This window comes from Calonectris borealis, chromosome 1, assembly GCF_964195595.1.
Source record: "Calonectris borealis chromosome 1, bCalBor7.hap1.2, whole genome shotgun sequence".
Lineage (NCBI taxonomy): Eukaryota > Metazoa > Chordata > Aves > Procellariiformes > Procellariidae > Calonectris > Calonectris borealis.
In genome coordinates this window covers 138,928,782-138,944,580 of record NC_134312.1, presented here as the reverse complement: position 1 = coordinate 138,944,580, position 15,799 = coordinate 138,928,782, and the positions used below count along the sequence as shown (strand labels likewise).

Below are 15,799 nucleotides of genomic sequence, written 5' to 3'. Positions count from 1 at the left end.
CCGCCGTCGCCGTCGCCGGGTTCTGGCCTCGGCGTGAGACAATACCGCGGGCTGCGGAGGAGGAGGAGGAGGAGGAGGGGGCGGGCGGGAGCAGCCCTCTGTCGCCGCCGATGGGGCCGGGCTGGACGGCGCTGCGGGGCGGGTAGGTGGCTCCGCGGGCTGCCGCCGACTGGCGCGCAGCGGGGAGCGGCCGGCAGAGGCAGGCGAGCCCCGGCCACGACGGGCGCCGCTGGCGGCGCGGGGGCCCCATGGAGGACGTGGGGCTGCGGAGCGGGCGGGAGCGGCTGGCCGGCGGCGACCCGCGGCTCGGCGCCGTGCTGGTGGAACCGGGGCCGGTGGTGGTGATGGTGGAGCAGCGGGCAGCGGAGGGCTACAAGCTGGTGGAGGTGCTGCTGACCGGCGGGGCCCCCTGGGGCTTCACCCTGAAGGGCGGACGGGAGCACGGGGAGCCCCTCATCATCACCAAGGTGAGAGGCGCCGGAGGGGGGGCGGGGATGGTGGGTCCGGCCGGCTCCATTTTGGCGTGCCCGCTGCGGTGACAACCCGGCGATGGCAGCGGGCCCGGCCCGGCCGCGCCGCCTGCCCGCAGCCCGGGGCGCACCGCGGGGCTGGGCGGCTGCGGCGGTGCCGCCGGCCCTAGCGCAGGTGCCACCGGGCCGGCTCCCTGACAGCGGTGCTCTGAAGGCCCCAAGGCGGCCGTTAGCGGCCGGGGAGCGCGTGCCGGTGGGTGCTGGGGCACGGGGCGCATCCGAGCGGGTCCGGGGGCAACAGGTTGTTGGGCGCCGTCAGCCTCGCGGCTCCGACCTGCTGCTTCTGATCGGGCGTATTCCCCGTTAAACACCCGGTGCAGTCGTTGCGGGCTGGTAACTGGCTGGGGGACACCCCTGCTGCCAGCGCTGCCCGAGACCTGTGCTGGGCCCTTCCCTCCCTCCCTCCTTCCCTGCGGGCTCCTGGCGCAGAAGGGTATGGACGCTAAAATCCCCGGCTTTGAGGCTGAGTTTTCTCCGGTGCTGTTGCACTTGCAAATTCAAAATAATTAGGGCAACCTTTTGTATCTCCCTCCCTCTTTAAACAAAAGGTCTTGTGAATAGTGACCAAATCCACGCTCCCAAGACGGGGGGAGGGGGAGGCTCCTGGGTATATATGCACTTTCTGGTTGCCTTTTTTTGTATGTCCTTGTATACTCACAGCTTTAATCTCAGTGTATGAGTTAAAGAAATACATCACGTTTACTAGAAAATGTTTTTCATCTGGGTGTGTTTTGACTTAAGAACCCCTATCCCCAGTAATTGTGTTCTGCTGCTAAGACAGCTTTCTTGTTGCACAGTGAAAACACATTAAAATAGATCCATATGTAGTTGGAAAAAAAAAATCCACATTAGCAAAGCACATTTTGCTCAAGATCTGTAGGAAAGATATATATGCTTTGTCTACAGGTCCTGTGGATCCTGCCTGTTCCCATTTCAGAAGTTCACAGAGAGTGTCAGAGGTCAACAAGTCCTGTTTTATCCACAGCAGAAATTTTTCTAATCTTATTTTTCAGTTGATTTCATTGTGAGTTGTCCAGTTGGTTCCCTTCTCCCACCCTTGAAACAGCTGCGTTATGGGCTTTCCAAGTTAGGACTTTTTTTTTCAAGGAACAACTGTCAGTGTCAGAAGACGTATATACTGAAAAATGACTGCGCGTCTGTTGGCCTCTTACCAGTGCCCTGAATTACAGAATATCAAACCTGGGAGCGCTTGAGGAAAGGAGAAAAGAGCTACTTACTATGTATGTACTAGCTATCAAGTGCCAAATCAAATAATTCCACTTTTCTGGTAATGGCTAATAAGTGCTACATCTAAAGACTGATCAGTGATACTTATTCATAATGTTACCTAGGTATTAAGTAACAAGCTTAAGTATTTGTGGCATGAGGATGTGGCTATGGTATGTGGAGAGAAGTGTCTGAGGATGGGAACCTTGTAAACTGGGTCTGTTGCAAAGGAATAATTAAGTGGAACCACAGCATTGATATCTCCTGAAGCCGTGCTACTGTGTGGAAGAGAAATCTGGGTCCATGGCTGCTGACCTAGAAAGAAGAGACGACCTGGATCCTTCGGTCTAAATTTTGAAGTGTATTTTCATTTGCTGTTGTTGGATAGTGTATAGAACTAGTTTTGAAACCAGGGACTGGAGCTCATGTCCCCCAGGTCCCCAGGACGCCAATTCTTTAGCTGCAAAATCTTCCTCTTGGTTTGACCCACCCATCTTGGTGTTGGGTTTTTTTTTTCTGTATTGCTTCTAGTGGTTGAAAGCTACTGGGAAGAATAATTTAGTACCGGCTGGTTAGAACAGTCCCTCCTTGCAGCAGGAGATGTAAAGTTTGTCTCTTCTCAGCTGAAGAGAGCCCTGAACCCGAGCTGTCTACTTCCTGAGTGCACCTGGGGATCGCTGGGCTGCCACAGAAGAGGGATGCGGCTTCACCTGCGCTTCTCCTCTCCTGCGGCGTGTGCCGTCCCTTCTTGGGTGGGCTGGTGGCTGGGCAGCGGGGGATCCGAGAAAACCCACTGGCCCGAATCCTTCCGTGGAAAAACACGCGGTTTTGTGGATTCAAACTATGCTTAAGTGTGAGCTGGCTGCGGGGCTCTGTCTCACTCTAGTCCAGGGCGGCTCTGGGGAAGGCAGGATGGGTGATAGCAAGTGCCACTTTTTAAGGAGAGGAATGTGACAAGGTGTGAATGGAGTCTCAGATAGCAGCCACTTAAGGAGGATTTCTAAATTTCTGCCTGTCTCCGTGCTGCTCGCCGTCTCGAGATCAGCCTTTGAAGAAAGTTGCACCTTTATGTAAATGCTGGGAAGTCTGCGGTGTAGATACTTCCTGCTTTCCGTGGCATGTATGGGACAGCTACCGTAACTGTCTCAAAAAGAGCACCAGAAAATACTGTAATTGAAAAATTAGTGAGCAAGTCTATGTTGTTCATTTTGCAGCACTTTCTGTGTAGCATGCCTCTTGGGTGTTAGTTTCTCTGGTTGTGTGGCTATTTCACTTGCTGACGGGAAGGGAAATTTTTGGTAAGAGATATCATAGCGGGAGCCTAGGGCAAGAAGAGCTGCAAACACTATTTGGGAATTTATTAGCTGGAAATCTAGTCAATTAAAACAAGAGTGTCCTTTGATCCGCCAGACTACCAATAATCAGGGAGGAGAAGGCATGCTAAAGAGGAGAAAATGTGTCCAGTCTCAGCAGGGGGATAAGCGTGTGCTCAGCCGCTGGAATGTCGGGAGGGAAAGCGCTTTGCCCAGGGAGCGGCCAGCCCGCAGTCGCGGACCCTGCCCTTGGGGGGTGAGCAGGCTTCCCTGTTTCATGATAGTGTTTCTTTCTGTAACTGAAATAAGACTTGGAGGAATAGTCCTGAACCAGGTAGGTAGAATATCAAGTTCACCTGCCAGGTGCAAGCCTTTTTAGTTTTATTTTTTTTTCCTTGCCCTTTTTGTTGTTGCTGCAATAGGCGCAGAGAAAAACGGTGCATGATACAGCTTGCTCGATCTTTAAACATAGCTGGTCTTCTAAACCTTGCCCCACCCACGTGCAAGTGGTGTTGCTAATATTTAAGAAAAAAGTCTTTTAGCGTTGTCGTCGTGTTGCTTACTATTATTTTTATAATGTCCCTTTAAAAAAATGCTTTACATTTTTTCTGATCTCTGCATGTATGTATGATAACATTCCAAAAAAATTGCCCAAAGGCAGCTTGTTCTTGCCTAATTTGACATCTTGAAAGAAAGAACTTGCTTTTTATAGTAACGTGTATTTCAACAGAACGTGAAATGACAACTTTGAGGGCTTTAATTAGAAGTCTCACAAGCCTCACTTTATTTTTTCCTCTTTTTAAAGAAACCAAGTAAATGCTGAAGAGGAAGATCTTACTGGAAATAATGAAAATGAAAAGTCAAGATACTCAAGTGTGAATCTTGTGAAAATCTCCCATAGCTGCATTATCTTGATTACTTTTACTTTAAAATGACTCTTATCTGAGATGCACAACTTGTAGTGTCAGTCACAGCATTGATTGTGGGTGATGGATAGAAAGTAATTTCACTTCCTGTACTAACAATATCCTTAGGAACTCTGAAGTTGTTCTGCACTCAACGTTATCCTTATTACATTAATAAATATGAAAACATTATAGTTTATGTGTTTCAAGAAAGATTGATGTATCATTTAAATAAATTCGTCCTTAGTATCAGCTTTACAAGGGCCTACAGCCATACCTCCTCAAGCTATGACCTCATTGCAGGCTAATCAAGGCTGGGCTTGGCTGGTATTTCAGAAAGATTTCCAAGTGAAACCTGGACTGTTGCAAGAAGTTGTGTTGTTGATTTAGTAGATAGAGTTCTTGTCTCCTGAATCAGTGCTGAATTCGTGCCCCAGCTGGAGGTGCTGTCTTTCAAGAAGCAGCAGTATCAGACAGGCTCCGAACCTTTGTTTATTTCTCTTTATTCCATTGCACTTTCCTGATGTGCTCTTGTCTATGTTTAGGTGTGAATTGTCATTTGTTTAAACTCATAATTATTTAAATTGTATAAAGGAATGCTTCTCTATTAATTGGCTGCAGGACTTCTCCATAGGACTTCTATCAATTTATTATTTCAGTAGTAAGTGAAGTGATGACTGTTTTAATTTAAGTAATTTTTTATCCTTTGGCCTTAAACATATAACTAAAAGCAATTACTTGCATACTGCACCAATATTTAGAGGGGGGAAAAAAAAGCTTGAATGGTGCTGTATATGAATGAATCAAAAAAAAAGACATTTTCAAACATAAATACCGGTTGCCTCCCTCAAGTTAGGTTTTTGAGGTGAGCTGCATTGCTCGTAGACATTAACAATTCTTAAACTTGGCTGTGAAGCTTGATGTCCAGACAACCAGCATTTAGTGGTAATCCTGGGAAATTACTGACCACTTCAATGTAAGTGCAGTCATTTGTGTAAACAGCTGATTTATGAGTTATTCGGAGCCATTGTACTGTGGTTGAGAAGGAGAGTTCTAATCTAGATCTCTATATCCTGACAAATTTCATTTGCTTCCTTCTGTTCTAGAAAGATAATACATGAAGGAGTATTCATTTTATTTTGTTTTCTATACATATTCTCTTGGTCATCAAGAACAACAAGCAAAATTACTGAGCTGTACAGGCCATAATTTGAACACATATCTTAACCAACAATTTTAAAAGAATATATCAAATCACATTCTATATTTCTTTTGAAATCTTTATTCAACTTTTTAACTTATAAGAGGGGTTTATTGTTTGGGAAAGATTGGTCTGAGTTGGGCCTTTTCTTTGTGCTGTTAAACTTGATAGTTGAGAAATTTTAGGAAATGTTTGTATATTAGAATGAATGTTTTAGGACTAAAATAGTATCATGTAGCTATTTATCTTTTTTCCTTGTCAAATATGTTAAAAGTTGGGGGGGTTTAAGTGCTACAGAAACTGTTTTGAGTGGCGACCTTTGTGTCTGGTTGCTGGATCTCAGGTCTTGATTATTGGAGGAGAGGAGTTGTTTCCTTTGATGCAAGAAGATATTGCTTTTTACTTTGGTAAGCTGATTGATGAAGGGAATGCTCTCAATTTTAGCACTTTAATGGTTGTTGAATGAGCTCTTTATTATGACTGTTAATTTACTGGCAGAATGAAGCCCACCACACTCATATGTGGTGTAAATGGTCTGGCTGTGGAAGTCTGAAACTTAAGAGAGGGTTTTTTTGGCAAGAGAGCATTAACAGTTGAAATGCCACCAGTATTGGAAATTGCGCTTTAAAGCTATCTTGGATATTGCTACAGGTGATCTACAAACTGTGTAGGGAGTTGAAATGAGAGGACAGGTTAAAAGGCTTGTGACTGGAGAAGTTTCAAGTCAGTTGAGTTATGTGCTTAGAAGTCAACAGTGTGAGAGTGCTATTTAAGAAATGGGGTGCATGCGCCTGCAGTCCTGAAACTGCAGTTTTTCTTTGTGCATTTCACACTAGGTTTCAGGACAAAAATCCTCCTGAGAAGGAGTCAGAATGCTGTGTTTAAAACCAGAACTAAGAAACTTCCTCACAACAAGCAAACTTTTAACTTTTGGAAATACTGGTTGCTTCCAAATTGCTTGTTTTTCCTCTCCTCTGCATTTCCCCCTTCTAGCTACTTAGGCAAAAACTGTCAAATCTATCATTATTTTTTAGTTTAAAACAAAATACAAGCAAAAACATCCATGTCTGTGGAGTCTGGCAGAGGAATTGGTGTGTTTTGTGGGAATAGTTGCTGCAATAGGAGTTAGACAGCAGGATTGCCTATTTGAATGTTTATTAATTTAGTCTATTTAAAGGACGACTTAAACTTTTGTTGTTAGTGTCTGTTGCTACTTTTCAGTATGAATTTTGGATGCTACCATAGGCATTAGCATAAAAATAAAAGACCAGCAAGAGACCTCTAGTTATTGCTTGCTGTTGTCAGAGGATTGCCAGTAATGCCATTTATTACCTAGTTATCCATCATGCTTGTGTTTTTGTTTGGTTTTTTTTTTTAAGAAGAGAAAACAATGTGGGCTTGTGTGGTGTTTATGCATATGCTACATATGCTTTACTCAATGGACTGTATATATTTTTTCCTGTAGAACTTGATTTGTTTTGTGTTCTCCTGCTTAATGAATATTTAAAGTATGGGAGTGTGGAAAGAACATGTGGAAGGTAAATGGGAAATGAAACCTGGTCATGAATAGATTAGAGAAAACACCTGTTTAGTAGTAACCAAGCCAATATTACATGACATACATAATCTTTTTTTTTTTTTCTTGAGGAAGAAACATTTGTGTTTAGTCTTCTTAGGTATTTGTAATCTATATAGAGAATACCTCTATGTATATGGATCTAGTTCTGTGGGTTACTTTATTACAGAAATTTGAGATAGGTCCCAGCCATTAAGCAGACTTTTTTACTTGCTGTATGTTTAAGTGATACAGTGCATGAAGAGTTTCCCAGAGAAGTAAAGTCAAAATTGTCGCAGTTATGTTGAGACTTCATCCATTTAATCTATGCAAGCTTGCTTTCTATTGTCTGTGTTTTGAGCCTATTTGATGTAAGGTCAATTGAAGTTGTTTTTAAATCTATATATAAAGAAAATTATTGATGCCTCCTTATAAAACTTATGAAAGTCTGTCTGGGGTTTTGGTTTTGGGGGGATTTTTTTGACTTATCTTTAAGATAAGAAACAAATTTTGAAGCTTTCTAATTCCACATAGCACAATATTTTTTGTTTTTTAAAGGTTATGCAGCAGGTATGCTATGCTATTTCTTCCCCCGCCCAAGAATAGTATCGCTACTCTGGTGGTGGACTTTTAGTACTTCTTGTAACTTCACAGATATGGTCAAATCAGAGCAAGACAGAATTTAAGGTTTGTAGGATGGGTCACTGAATGCTTTTTGTTTAAATACATTCATTCAGTGATAGGAAACATCTACAAAGTTTTTAAATTAAACTTAATGTACTTGTAGAATGTGTTTGTATCCCTTATGTATGCTTTGCCAAGCAGCAGATTTTTGGTGGTGTTCACCCAGACTTAAGCTAGATGTTTAATAGAAGTAGATATTTTTGGAAAGTGATTTGTAGTCTTTAAATTAGACATGACTTAAGTGCTCTGAATTGCTTTCTGAAGGTGCCTACCATTTGCTGTCAGCTATGTGAGAAGCCGAGGAAACCCGTGCTTCCTCAATACATACCTAGATGCCTATGTAGGTACCTGTGGTAAGATGAAATATACTCAAGCAAGATTGTCTGCATATTTGCAATGTGTGTGGCTATACCCCAAACTGTTGGAAAATTCTTTATTTGTCTGATTGAGCTTTGTTTCTGAACATCACAAGAACATAGCTTTTCAGTTTGATTTATTGAGCTTATCAGGGGTGAGTCATAACCTATCCAGGACGACGATGTTCGTGAAGTTAGGAGAGAACTTCCTTCCCTTCCCTGTAAGTTAATACAGTATCAGTATTCAGTCTCTATTTAATTCAGAGCATTCTTAGTAAGCACGGGTCAGGTCATGAAGATAAGAGAATGGCTTCTGCAATATAACATGTTATTGGGGGATCTGTTTAGTGGCCTTTGCGTGTACCTGAGGGTCATTGTGGAGTGCCGAACTCCCCAAGGCAGAAGGAGCCGACTGTTTGGTAAATGCTGGAAATGCAGCAAATTGCTGCTTTGAGAAACTAAATAGCTTCTGTCAGGTAGAGAATTCTTGGATTTGCTCTTAAAGTAGAAACAGACGGACTAGAGTGTTTGGCAATAGAAAAGAGGTGGTTATTTCAAAGTTCTTCTGAACCCCGATGAAACGGCAAAATCAACTGAAAGCTTTGAACTGTTTAGGCAAAGGCACAGTAGCATTGGCACTGAGGGGAAGGCTTCATGTCCTCTGTCCCTATACTTCTCCTGCCTCACCCTTTATAGAAAGGAAGCCTTCCCCTCTGCCACCAGCCCTGCTCTCTCCCCCTTTAAATCTCTCTCTCCATTTCTAAATTCTTTGAAATACTTAAATTCTTCTACTTATTCATCTACATCCATCAACTCCAATATATGGGTTAGGCAATATGTTGTCATGTTTCTTAGATACAGAGTTTCTAAAGAATTGTACTTAGTCAAGAGGTTTTTGAAGGATGTAGAGTGGCCTGTTGTTCAAGGGTGGTAGTACAAAGGGCAAAAAATAGTCTCAGTGACTGAGAGTTGGGAATAGGGAATATGCTGCTGTGCTTGAGAGTCTGATTGCTGTATCGCTAGTAACTGCGATTTCTTCTGTTCTTGCAGTCATTTTTCTAGCTGAATGACCTTTTAGAAGGAAGATGGATCATGATCGAGGGTCCTCTCGTTATTGTGGCTGTAGGTGGCCTTATCTGATGCTTTCTTTGCTCCAGGCTCTTAGCTGTGCTGTCAACCTTCTTTCTGAGATCTAGACCATTTCTGTACTCACAGTAGTCTAGTCCTTTGCTGTGTGTTTGTGTCATCTACACCAACAGAGTGTTTAACGTTCTGATAATAGCAGAGGCACAGTTATCTCTGAGCAGTTTGGCAGAGATTGTAAGAATGCTCTTGCTGATGTGTGAAGTTGAATTCAATTTGGTTTTAGTGAAACCGTAGCATAACCTGATGACACTAATTCAGAGCTTTTTTTAATGGAAATGCATTAACTTTTATTCTAAGTTATGCTTCTTCTTTTAAATGCAAAAAGATCCAATTGTTAGTGAAACTCACTTGAAAAAGTCAGAGCCTTCTAAAATGGCCAGACACTTCAATTTTAGAGTACCAGGTTCTTCATCCTCAGTCCTTCTATTGTATTTTCTCTGTAATGGACTTGCAGTCAAGTCTGAATAGCTGAAGCAGGGAGAGATCTGTCAATGGGGAGCATGAGAGTACAATATATTTGTTCAAAAGTGAAGCACAGGTACCTACTGCTGTACTTGAAATTGCAGCTTCAGTACTTTTCAGTAAAATAGACCATTGTTCTTAAAATTCCTTCACAAAGCCATAAAACCTGATTATTTTGGATTTTTTCTGTCTCTTGAGATAAAACATACTTTGTTACACACTTGCTTTGAAAGCTTCCAACATAAACTATGAAACAAAGCAGTATCTCCCAGTTTCCCAAAAACATAAACTTTTAAGCATTCTTTAGGAAATAAACCTCTGATTTAGTTCAGTGAATACTCTAAAAAGTTAGTGTTGGGGGGTAACAATACTTTATTTGGAAGCTGTTTATTTTTCAGTAAAATACTATAATCTTTTAGGATAGTATCATAGAAACATGATTTCATGGTAAAGGAAGCGAAACGCTTCCTACACAGTATCAGTTAGTCATCACTGTGTTAAGTTTCCTAAACAAATTAGATGCAAAAATGAGTTTGTGGGTGTCTAGCTGGCCGGTATCTGATATAACGAATTCTCCAACTCCTGATGAGTATTTGGATTCTAGATAATGAAATCATTACAGTATCGTAAATTGCTTTCTGTTGTCTACAAATACATATTTTGCTGATCCAGAAGAAAGGAGGACATTAGATTTTCATTAGAGACATTTGCAGATGCATTTTTTTTTTAATGGAATAGCAAAGCATCCATTTCACAGTCATTCATTTAAATGAAAGGAAGATGGAAACGTATTGTGTTGGCATAAGGTAGTGTTTTGTTGGGTGTTTATATATGGAAAGAATGTTAAGATGATAACAGGGAAAACTTGAAGCTTTACGTATCTCTTAAATATAATTAATAGTTAAGTCAAGATTTAAGAGAAATGAACACTTTCCAAATCAGTTTTTATAAACAATTTGTAATCTGTTTCTTACATGACTATTTTGGTAAGGTGCCTTTATTTCTAAATATAAAGGCTTCTGTAAAATTAAAAAGCCATGTCTTGTTCTGAGGCTGGAAGATGTTATATAAATATCGTATTCTCTTAAATGCAGCTCTAATGCCATAATGTTACTTCTACTTTCCAAAAAATTGGTAGGGCAGAACTTTAGAGCTCTAAGGTAAACTTTTTTCCCCTTTTAGACTGTATTCTTAGTACGTGCAAGAACTTTTGTATTTCTTTATTCTTTTTCCTTTCCCCTGTTTTGTAAAAGGTAAAACTCAACAATTTGCTCCCCTGCTTCTAAAACTTAAACTACAGTGATTTGTTAGCAAAACAAGTTTTATTTCTAGAGTCTCTACCTTCTGGGAACTTGATGTTTTTCCTGACTGCTGGGGGAGATTGCTATCGAGAGCAGGGAGGAGGGCTGCACCTTTCCTGACACCTTGGAGACCTGAGGAGTTTCTGTGATTGCTCAATCTGATGTTAGGGAGGGGTGTAAGGCAAGTCTTTCGTTGCTCAACTGAATTTCTTCTGGCTGATTAAGGAAATTGTCATCTTAACAAATATCATAGCCGTGACCTGTTATGTCAAAGGTGTAGGTGATTAAAATGTGAGGGTGGAGAGGCGCTTTGGTGGTGGTTTGGTTCCATGAGGCCAGTGATGAGTCTGAGTTTGCAAAGCTTCAACACAGAACCTCGTGAGAAGCAAGGAGCTGGAAATGTTAGTGAACTGGAAATTGGGAGATGTAGTAAATACATTACTTCTTTTGCCACAGGGTGCTTGTGTGAGGTTGTATGGCATCTTTGCCTCAGTCTCTGGTGTTGAGTAAGAGAAACAGTATTTCCCGACTTCACAGGAGTCTGTTTCTCATGAAACAGACCTGACACTGAAGTGCTGCAATATTATGGTGACAAAAGCTTCTTAGTCTTTCTAGTAAAACCCAGAACGCAAATACATAGAAACCCTAGGAGTACACAAAGAGGGTTGTCTTAAAAGGCTATAGTTGTGCAATTCTGTCTTCAGTGAATCTTTCTTCACAACAGAAAACAATGCTTTATGCTTGTGTATCTCCAGTGTTTGTCATAAATAATATACTGAAGTGTATAATTAGATCTCCTTTCACAAAATTAAACCCCACTACATACCCAAAATGCACAGATGCTCTCAGTGCCTCAGAAAAGTAGAAGAGATGGATGGAGTGAGACAAGCTGTTGGCACCTGAGTGGGAGGAAAAAAAAATGTAATGTGGACTTCTTGCGTGAAAGGTCAACCAGACGTTTGAATCTGTGAGATTTGAAACATTTGTTAGCAATAAAGCTTCATAAGGAAATACGTTCTGTAGCCAAAACACATGTCCTTGCTGACCACTTGAATTTCCTTCAATTTTTGATGACAGACCTACTTACAGCTGCTTGATAGAAATATACTATCAGTGCCTAGAAGACTGATAGTAAATTTATGGTTTGTCATCATGGTCTAAGGTGATAACATAGGATACAAGTTTCAGCAGAATGAAGGAAACACGTACATGTTTTCTTCTAACTCCAGACAAACTTAAAAATTTAGTTTCTTCATGTGCACATCACCAGCACTAATTGGAGGCTACTGTTTGCTCCAATATATTGTATCAATGATTGGTACAATCGCCTCACATTTCAACCTAAAGGTGTTGGGCCAGTGTAGACTTTCTGTCCTAAATCCAGTGCGGCAAACAGTAGGTCTTTCTTTAGCAACCTAGTTTATTTTGCTGAAAGCTGGCTGGGGAAATGTTGCATGAGCAATTTAATTAGCCCATTAGAGGGAGTGGAGATGAGCAGCAGGGAGTGGCAACATCGTGGTGTACAGTCACACGCCCCGCAGTGACTTACAGCCTGTAGTCCAGCTGACTTGCAGTGAAAATTAATTTGAAGTTTGGAAGTAATTTTAGAAAATAGGAGATAAGCATTTACGTCTTTTGAGTTTTCATTAATGAGCAGTCTGAATCCAGACCTGTACTCTTTCTTCATCCTGTAGTTTCAAAAAAATGCATTTAGTCCTCTTTTGAGGACAAAATGGACACTAATTGTTATTAAGATCTGAGTAAAAAGAAAACATTTTTGCTTGTTTTAATTTTTTGCTCCCAAAAAATACTTCACATACGAAAATCTAGGAGAGCATGTTCACTAAATCAATACTAGATTAAGTCATGACACATTATAACTAGGTCTCCATCTGTTGTGGGCACCTCTGTCTAGAGGCTTGGAATTTTCTGGGATATTTGATTGATACTGGCTGCAGTTTGTTATGGCCAGGTTTTCTTCTCTTTGAGTTCTAGGGAAGATTCTGCAAGGACTTTTTTGTGCAGCTTGTTTTGATATGAAATAAAAAATTGGTTGTATACCTTTTAATAACATACTGCTAGGGATTTTTACTTTTTTAGAATGTGTTTGAACTTTGGACTGAAAAGCTTTCTTTTAGATTTCTGATTTGTTTAACTTTTTTGTAGCAGTTCCAGTGCTAATTTAACTATACTTCTTGGTCACTGGAAGGCTGCATCTAGATCTAGACTGTTACAAAACATTTCAAGGAAAATTCTTCATGGATGTTTTTGACTCTGTTAATAAGACTGGCTTCTACTTTCTAAAACACAGTTGCAGTCAGTGGCTTGAAGATCAGCTCCCCTCCACCCCCAAAACCAATCAGTCTTTAGGCACTGGACACTGATTCTTGTTTGCAGTAAATCGATGAGAGGATGGAAAAAGCATGCTATTTATCAGCGAAATTTGGCATGTTATCATGTATGCTTGTGAGGAGTGTGGGCTAGGGTTGTATATATAACACAATTACAGAACTCTTAAATCATTCTATGGAGTGATTTGGTCTGTAATTTTTATATTCTTGTAATAGTTTTGCATTTAGTTGCTTTTACTTATTTTTTTTGGAGAAGACAAAAGAAATGTGACATCCTAGTGGCGTCCCTGTAATTTTACCAACTGAACTGCAATTTTCCAAACTAACAGGAGCAATGATAGGTGGTTGTTCCCTGTGGGGGTCAACACTAGAAGGGGACTGGCGTGCCTTGCCCACCAGGTTTAGGTTTCTCTGCTGCCAAAGGTATGTTGGATTCAAGAACTCAGTCTCCAGCTTCTGGAGGGAGCGTGTTGTAGTTGCCTCTTCTTTCCAGTGCTTGGTCTCAGCCTTTTCTGAATTTCCTTTAATCTGTTCCAGTTTCACCTCTTTCTTACCTAAAACTCTTTATCCCTTATCATTCTCCTCATTTCAGTGGTTCTGGGCTCAATTCAACAGACAAAATCTTCTTTCTTTACCAGTTTCTCTCACTCTGCTATTTCTATCCTTAGCTCCAAATGTTGTTTCGCCTTTTTCGGCCATGGGCAGTTTGGCTTACATGGCCTCCTTCCTTTTTCCTTGGCACCTCTCTGCTTAAAGCTCTAAGCCTACAAAATGTTTAGCATGGAGAATCTCCTCACAGGGCTTGCAGTTGGTTGACACTTCTAATAGCTGGACACTTTCAAAGGTGTTTAACTCAAGCAACCTAAGGCATATATGCAGGTAGACAACCATGTGCGCATCCTGGATGCTGTCAGATATACTCCTTTTACTGAAGCAGGGGTCACTAGAGTGTTTCAAATTAAGTTGTCAGTTTTGCTTTTTAGTGCAAGCATTTGTATCTTCATTTGTTTCTTGGAACTGGACGAACCACTTCAGTTTAACTTTAAGAAAATTGACGGTTTGAGGGCGACGCACACAATAGAAAGTTTCTGCCTAACTAATTAAAGTATGGCAAATTCATCAACCACTGAAAGAAAATATGATCTCACGATGGCAAGCATTGAACAACTTTGATTAGTGAAGTGACTAATACCACCTGTGGTTAATTACCAAAATGGATCTTAGAGTAAGACTTAAGATGATTTTTGTCAATCCACGGCTTAGATACTACTTTATTTATTAGAAAGGTGTCATGTGGAAATAAGAGCAATAAAAAGATGTCTGTACTTGTTTGTATTGAAATTTATGGTACAATGAAGTCATCGAGAACTTGGAGGAAGAACAGTGATTTTTATTTTTCTGTAGTTGTATTTGAAATTAATCAGTCTGCTTTTTTAATTCAAAGCCAGAGTACATATAACAGACTGTGATCTGAAAAAAGTATCCTGAATATTTGTATGCCACAGAGCACATAATTTTTCTCTGCCTCTGTGACTCATGCAGCTAAGTGGTCTCATCCAGCTTTAATTTTGAGGAGAAGAGTGTCTAGTGAGGTTAGTGGATGTTTTGTAGTGTCTGATGATAGTTGTCCAGGTGATGATTAAATTGTAGCAAAGCACCAGAAGAATGTGTCTCCTTTTTGAGATATTCTGAGAGTTATTTCCCTTTCCGATCAGGCTGTGAGTTGAGGCAGAAGGAGAATGATGTAGTAGTTACACGTTTTAAAAAGCAGAACTAACTTTAATGTACACCGACAGAAAAGGAATTTTCCATTCTTGAGCACGTATTATTCAAAGCTTGCAGTTTTGGAAGGAAAGCAGGAACACCTTATGACCTCCAGCACATTCCAATGTTTTGGTTTTGATTTTTTTTTTGTTGTTTTTTTTTTTTTTTAAATAAAGTGTGACAGTTTCAAATGCGTTTTGTTCTTACCTGATTTATGTTCACAGATCCATTTCCTGAACTGACCAAAATTCTAATGATGGATGCCAGTTTCTTCAAGGGTTTCAAGGTTATATAATTAAAATTAAATCTCAAAGTTCATAAGCTTTAGTTACTGAATGCTGGACCTCAGTCTCAAAGCACTGCAAAAAAACCCCACCAAACCCTGTAAGCTGTATCTCTGTTACAGCACTTCTTGTTGTAATGCAGTGCAAGTTGTGCGTACGGGATGGGGACTCTCTTAGAAGGTAAGAAGAGCCTGAGATTTTTCATAGGCAACCATCTGAAGTTTAAGATGCAATGCCATCGCAAAAAAGGGAGAGCGTGGTCTTGGATGTTACAAACAAGGGTGCAGTCACCATAAATGGGTGGGTTTTTTAATCTGGTGCTCTGACAGTTGACACAGGCTTCCAGTTTCTTACGAGGATGTTGAAAACTGAGTAAGGTGCTGGAAAGCAGCATAACAGTTACTTAAAAACTGACAAAATGTATTTTACTCAAGGAAATTGAAACACAGACCAAAATTCAATAGATTTTTAATCTAACAAACATGAAGACTTGCCATCTTTGAAATAATAGTAATAGTTTCTAACCTTAAGAGCAAAGTTCCAACGCATATTGCTTAATGTTTTCTGTTGCTTGGTGGTTTGATTTTTTTTTTGTTTGTTTGTTTGTTTTTTTGAAAAATACTTGCTTAATGTAAAACAAGTTATTGGGCTCAGTATCAATGTACCTGGAGGAAAACAGATCAGAAATAAAGTTGGATTGTGAACTGATAGACCCCTTTA

The 15,799-nt window shown here is 40.7% G+C and overlaps 1 protein-coding gene across 2 annotated transcripts in view; it reads left to right on the top strand.

The window, feature by feature from the left end:
* The first annotated feature begins 248 nt into the window (after nucleotides 1-248).
* The window catches only part of SHROOM2 (shroom family member 2), a 127,148-nt gene continuing 111,597 nt past the window's right edge, over nucleotides 249-15,799 (top strand). For both annotated transcript variants that reach the window (XM_075133396.1, XM_075133404.1), the window contains exon 1: nucleotides 249-467. In XM_075133396.1, the coding sequence (XP_074989497.1) occupies nucleotides 249-467 (219 nt within the window). The remainder of the gene's footprint in view (nucleotides 468-15,799) is intronic.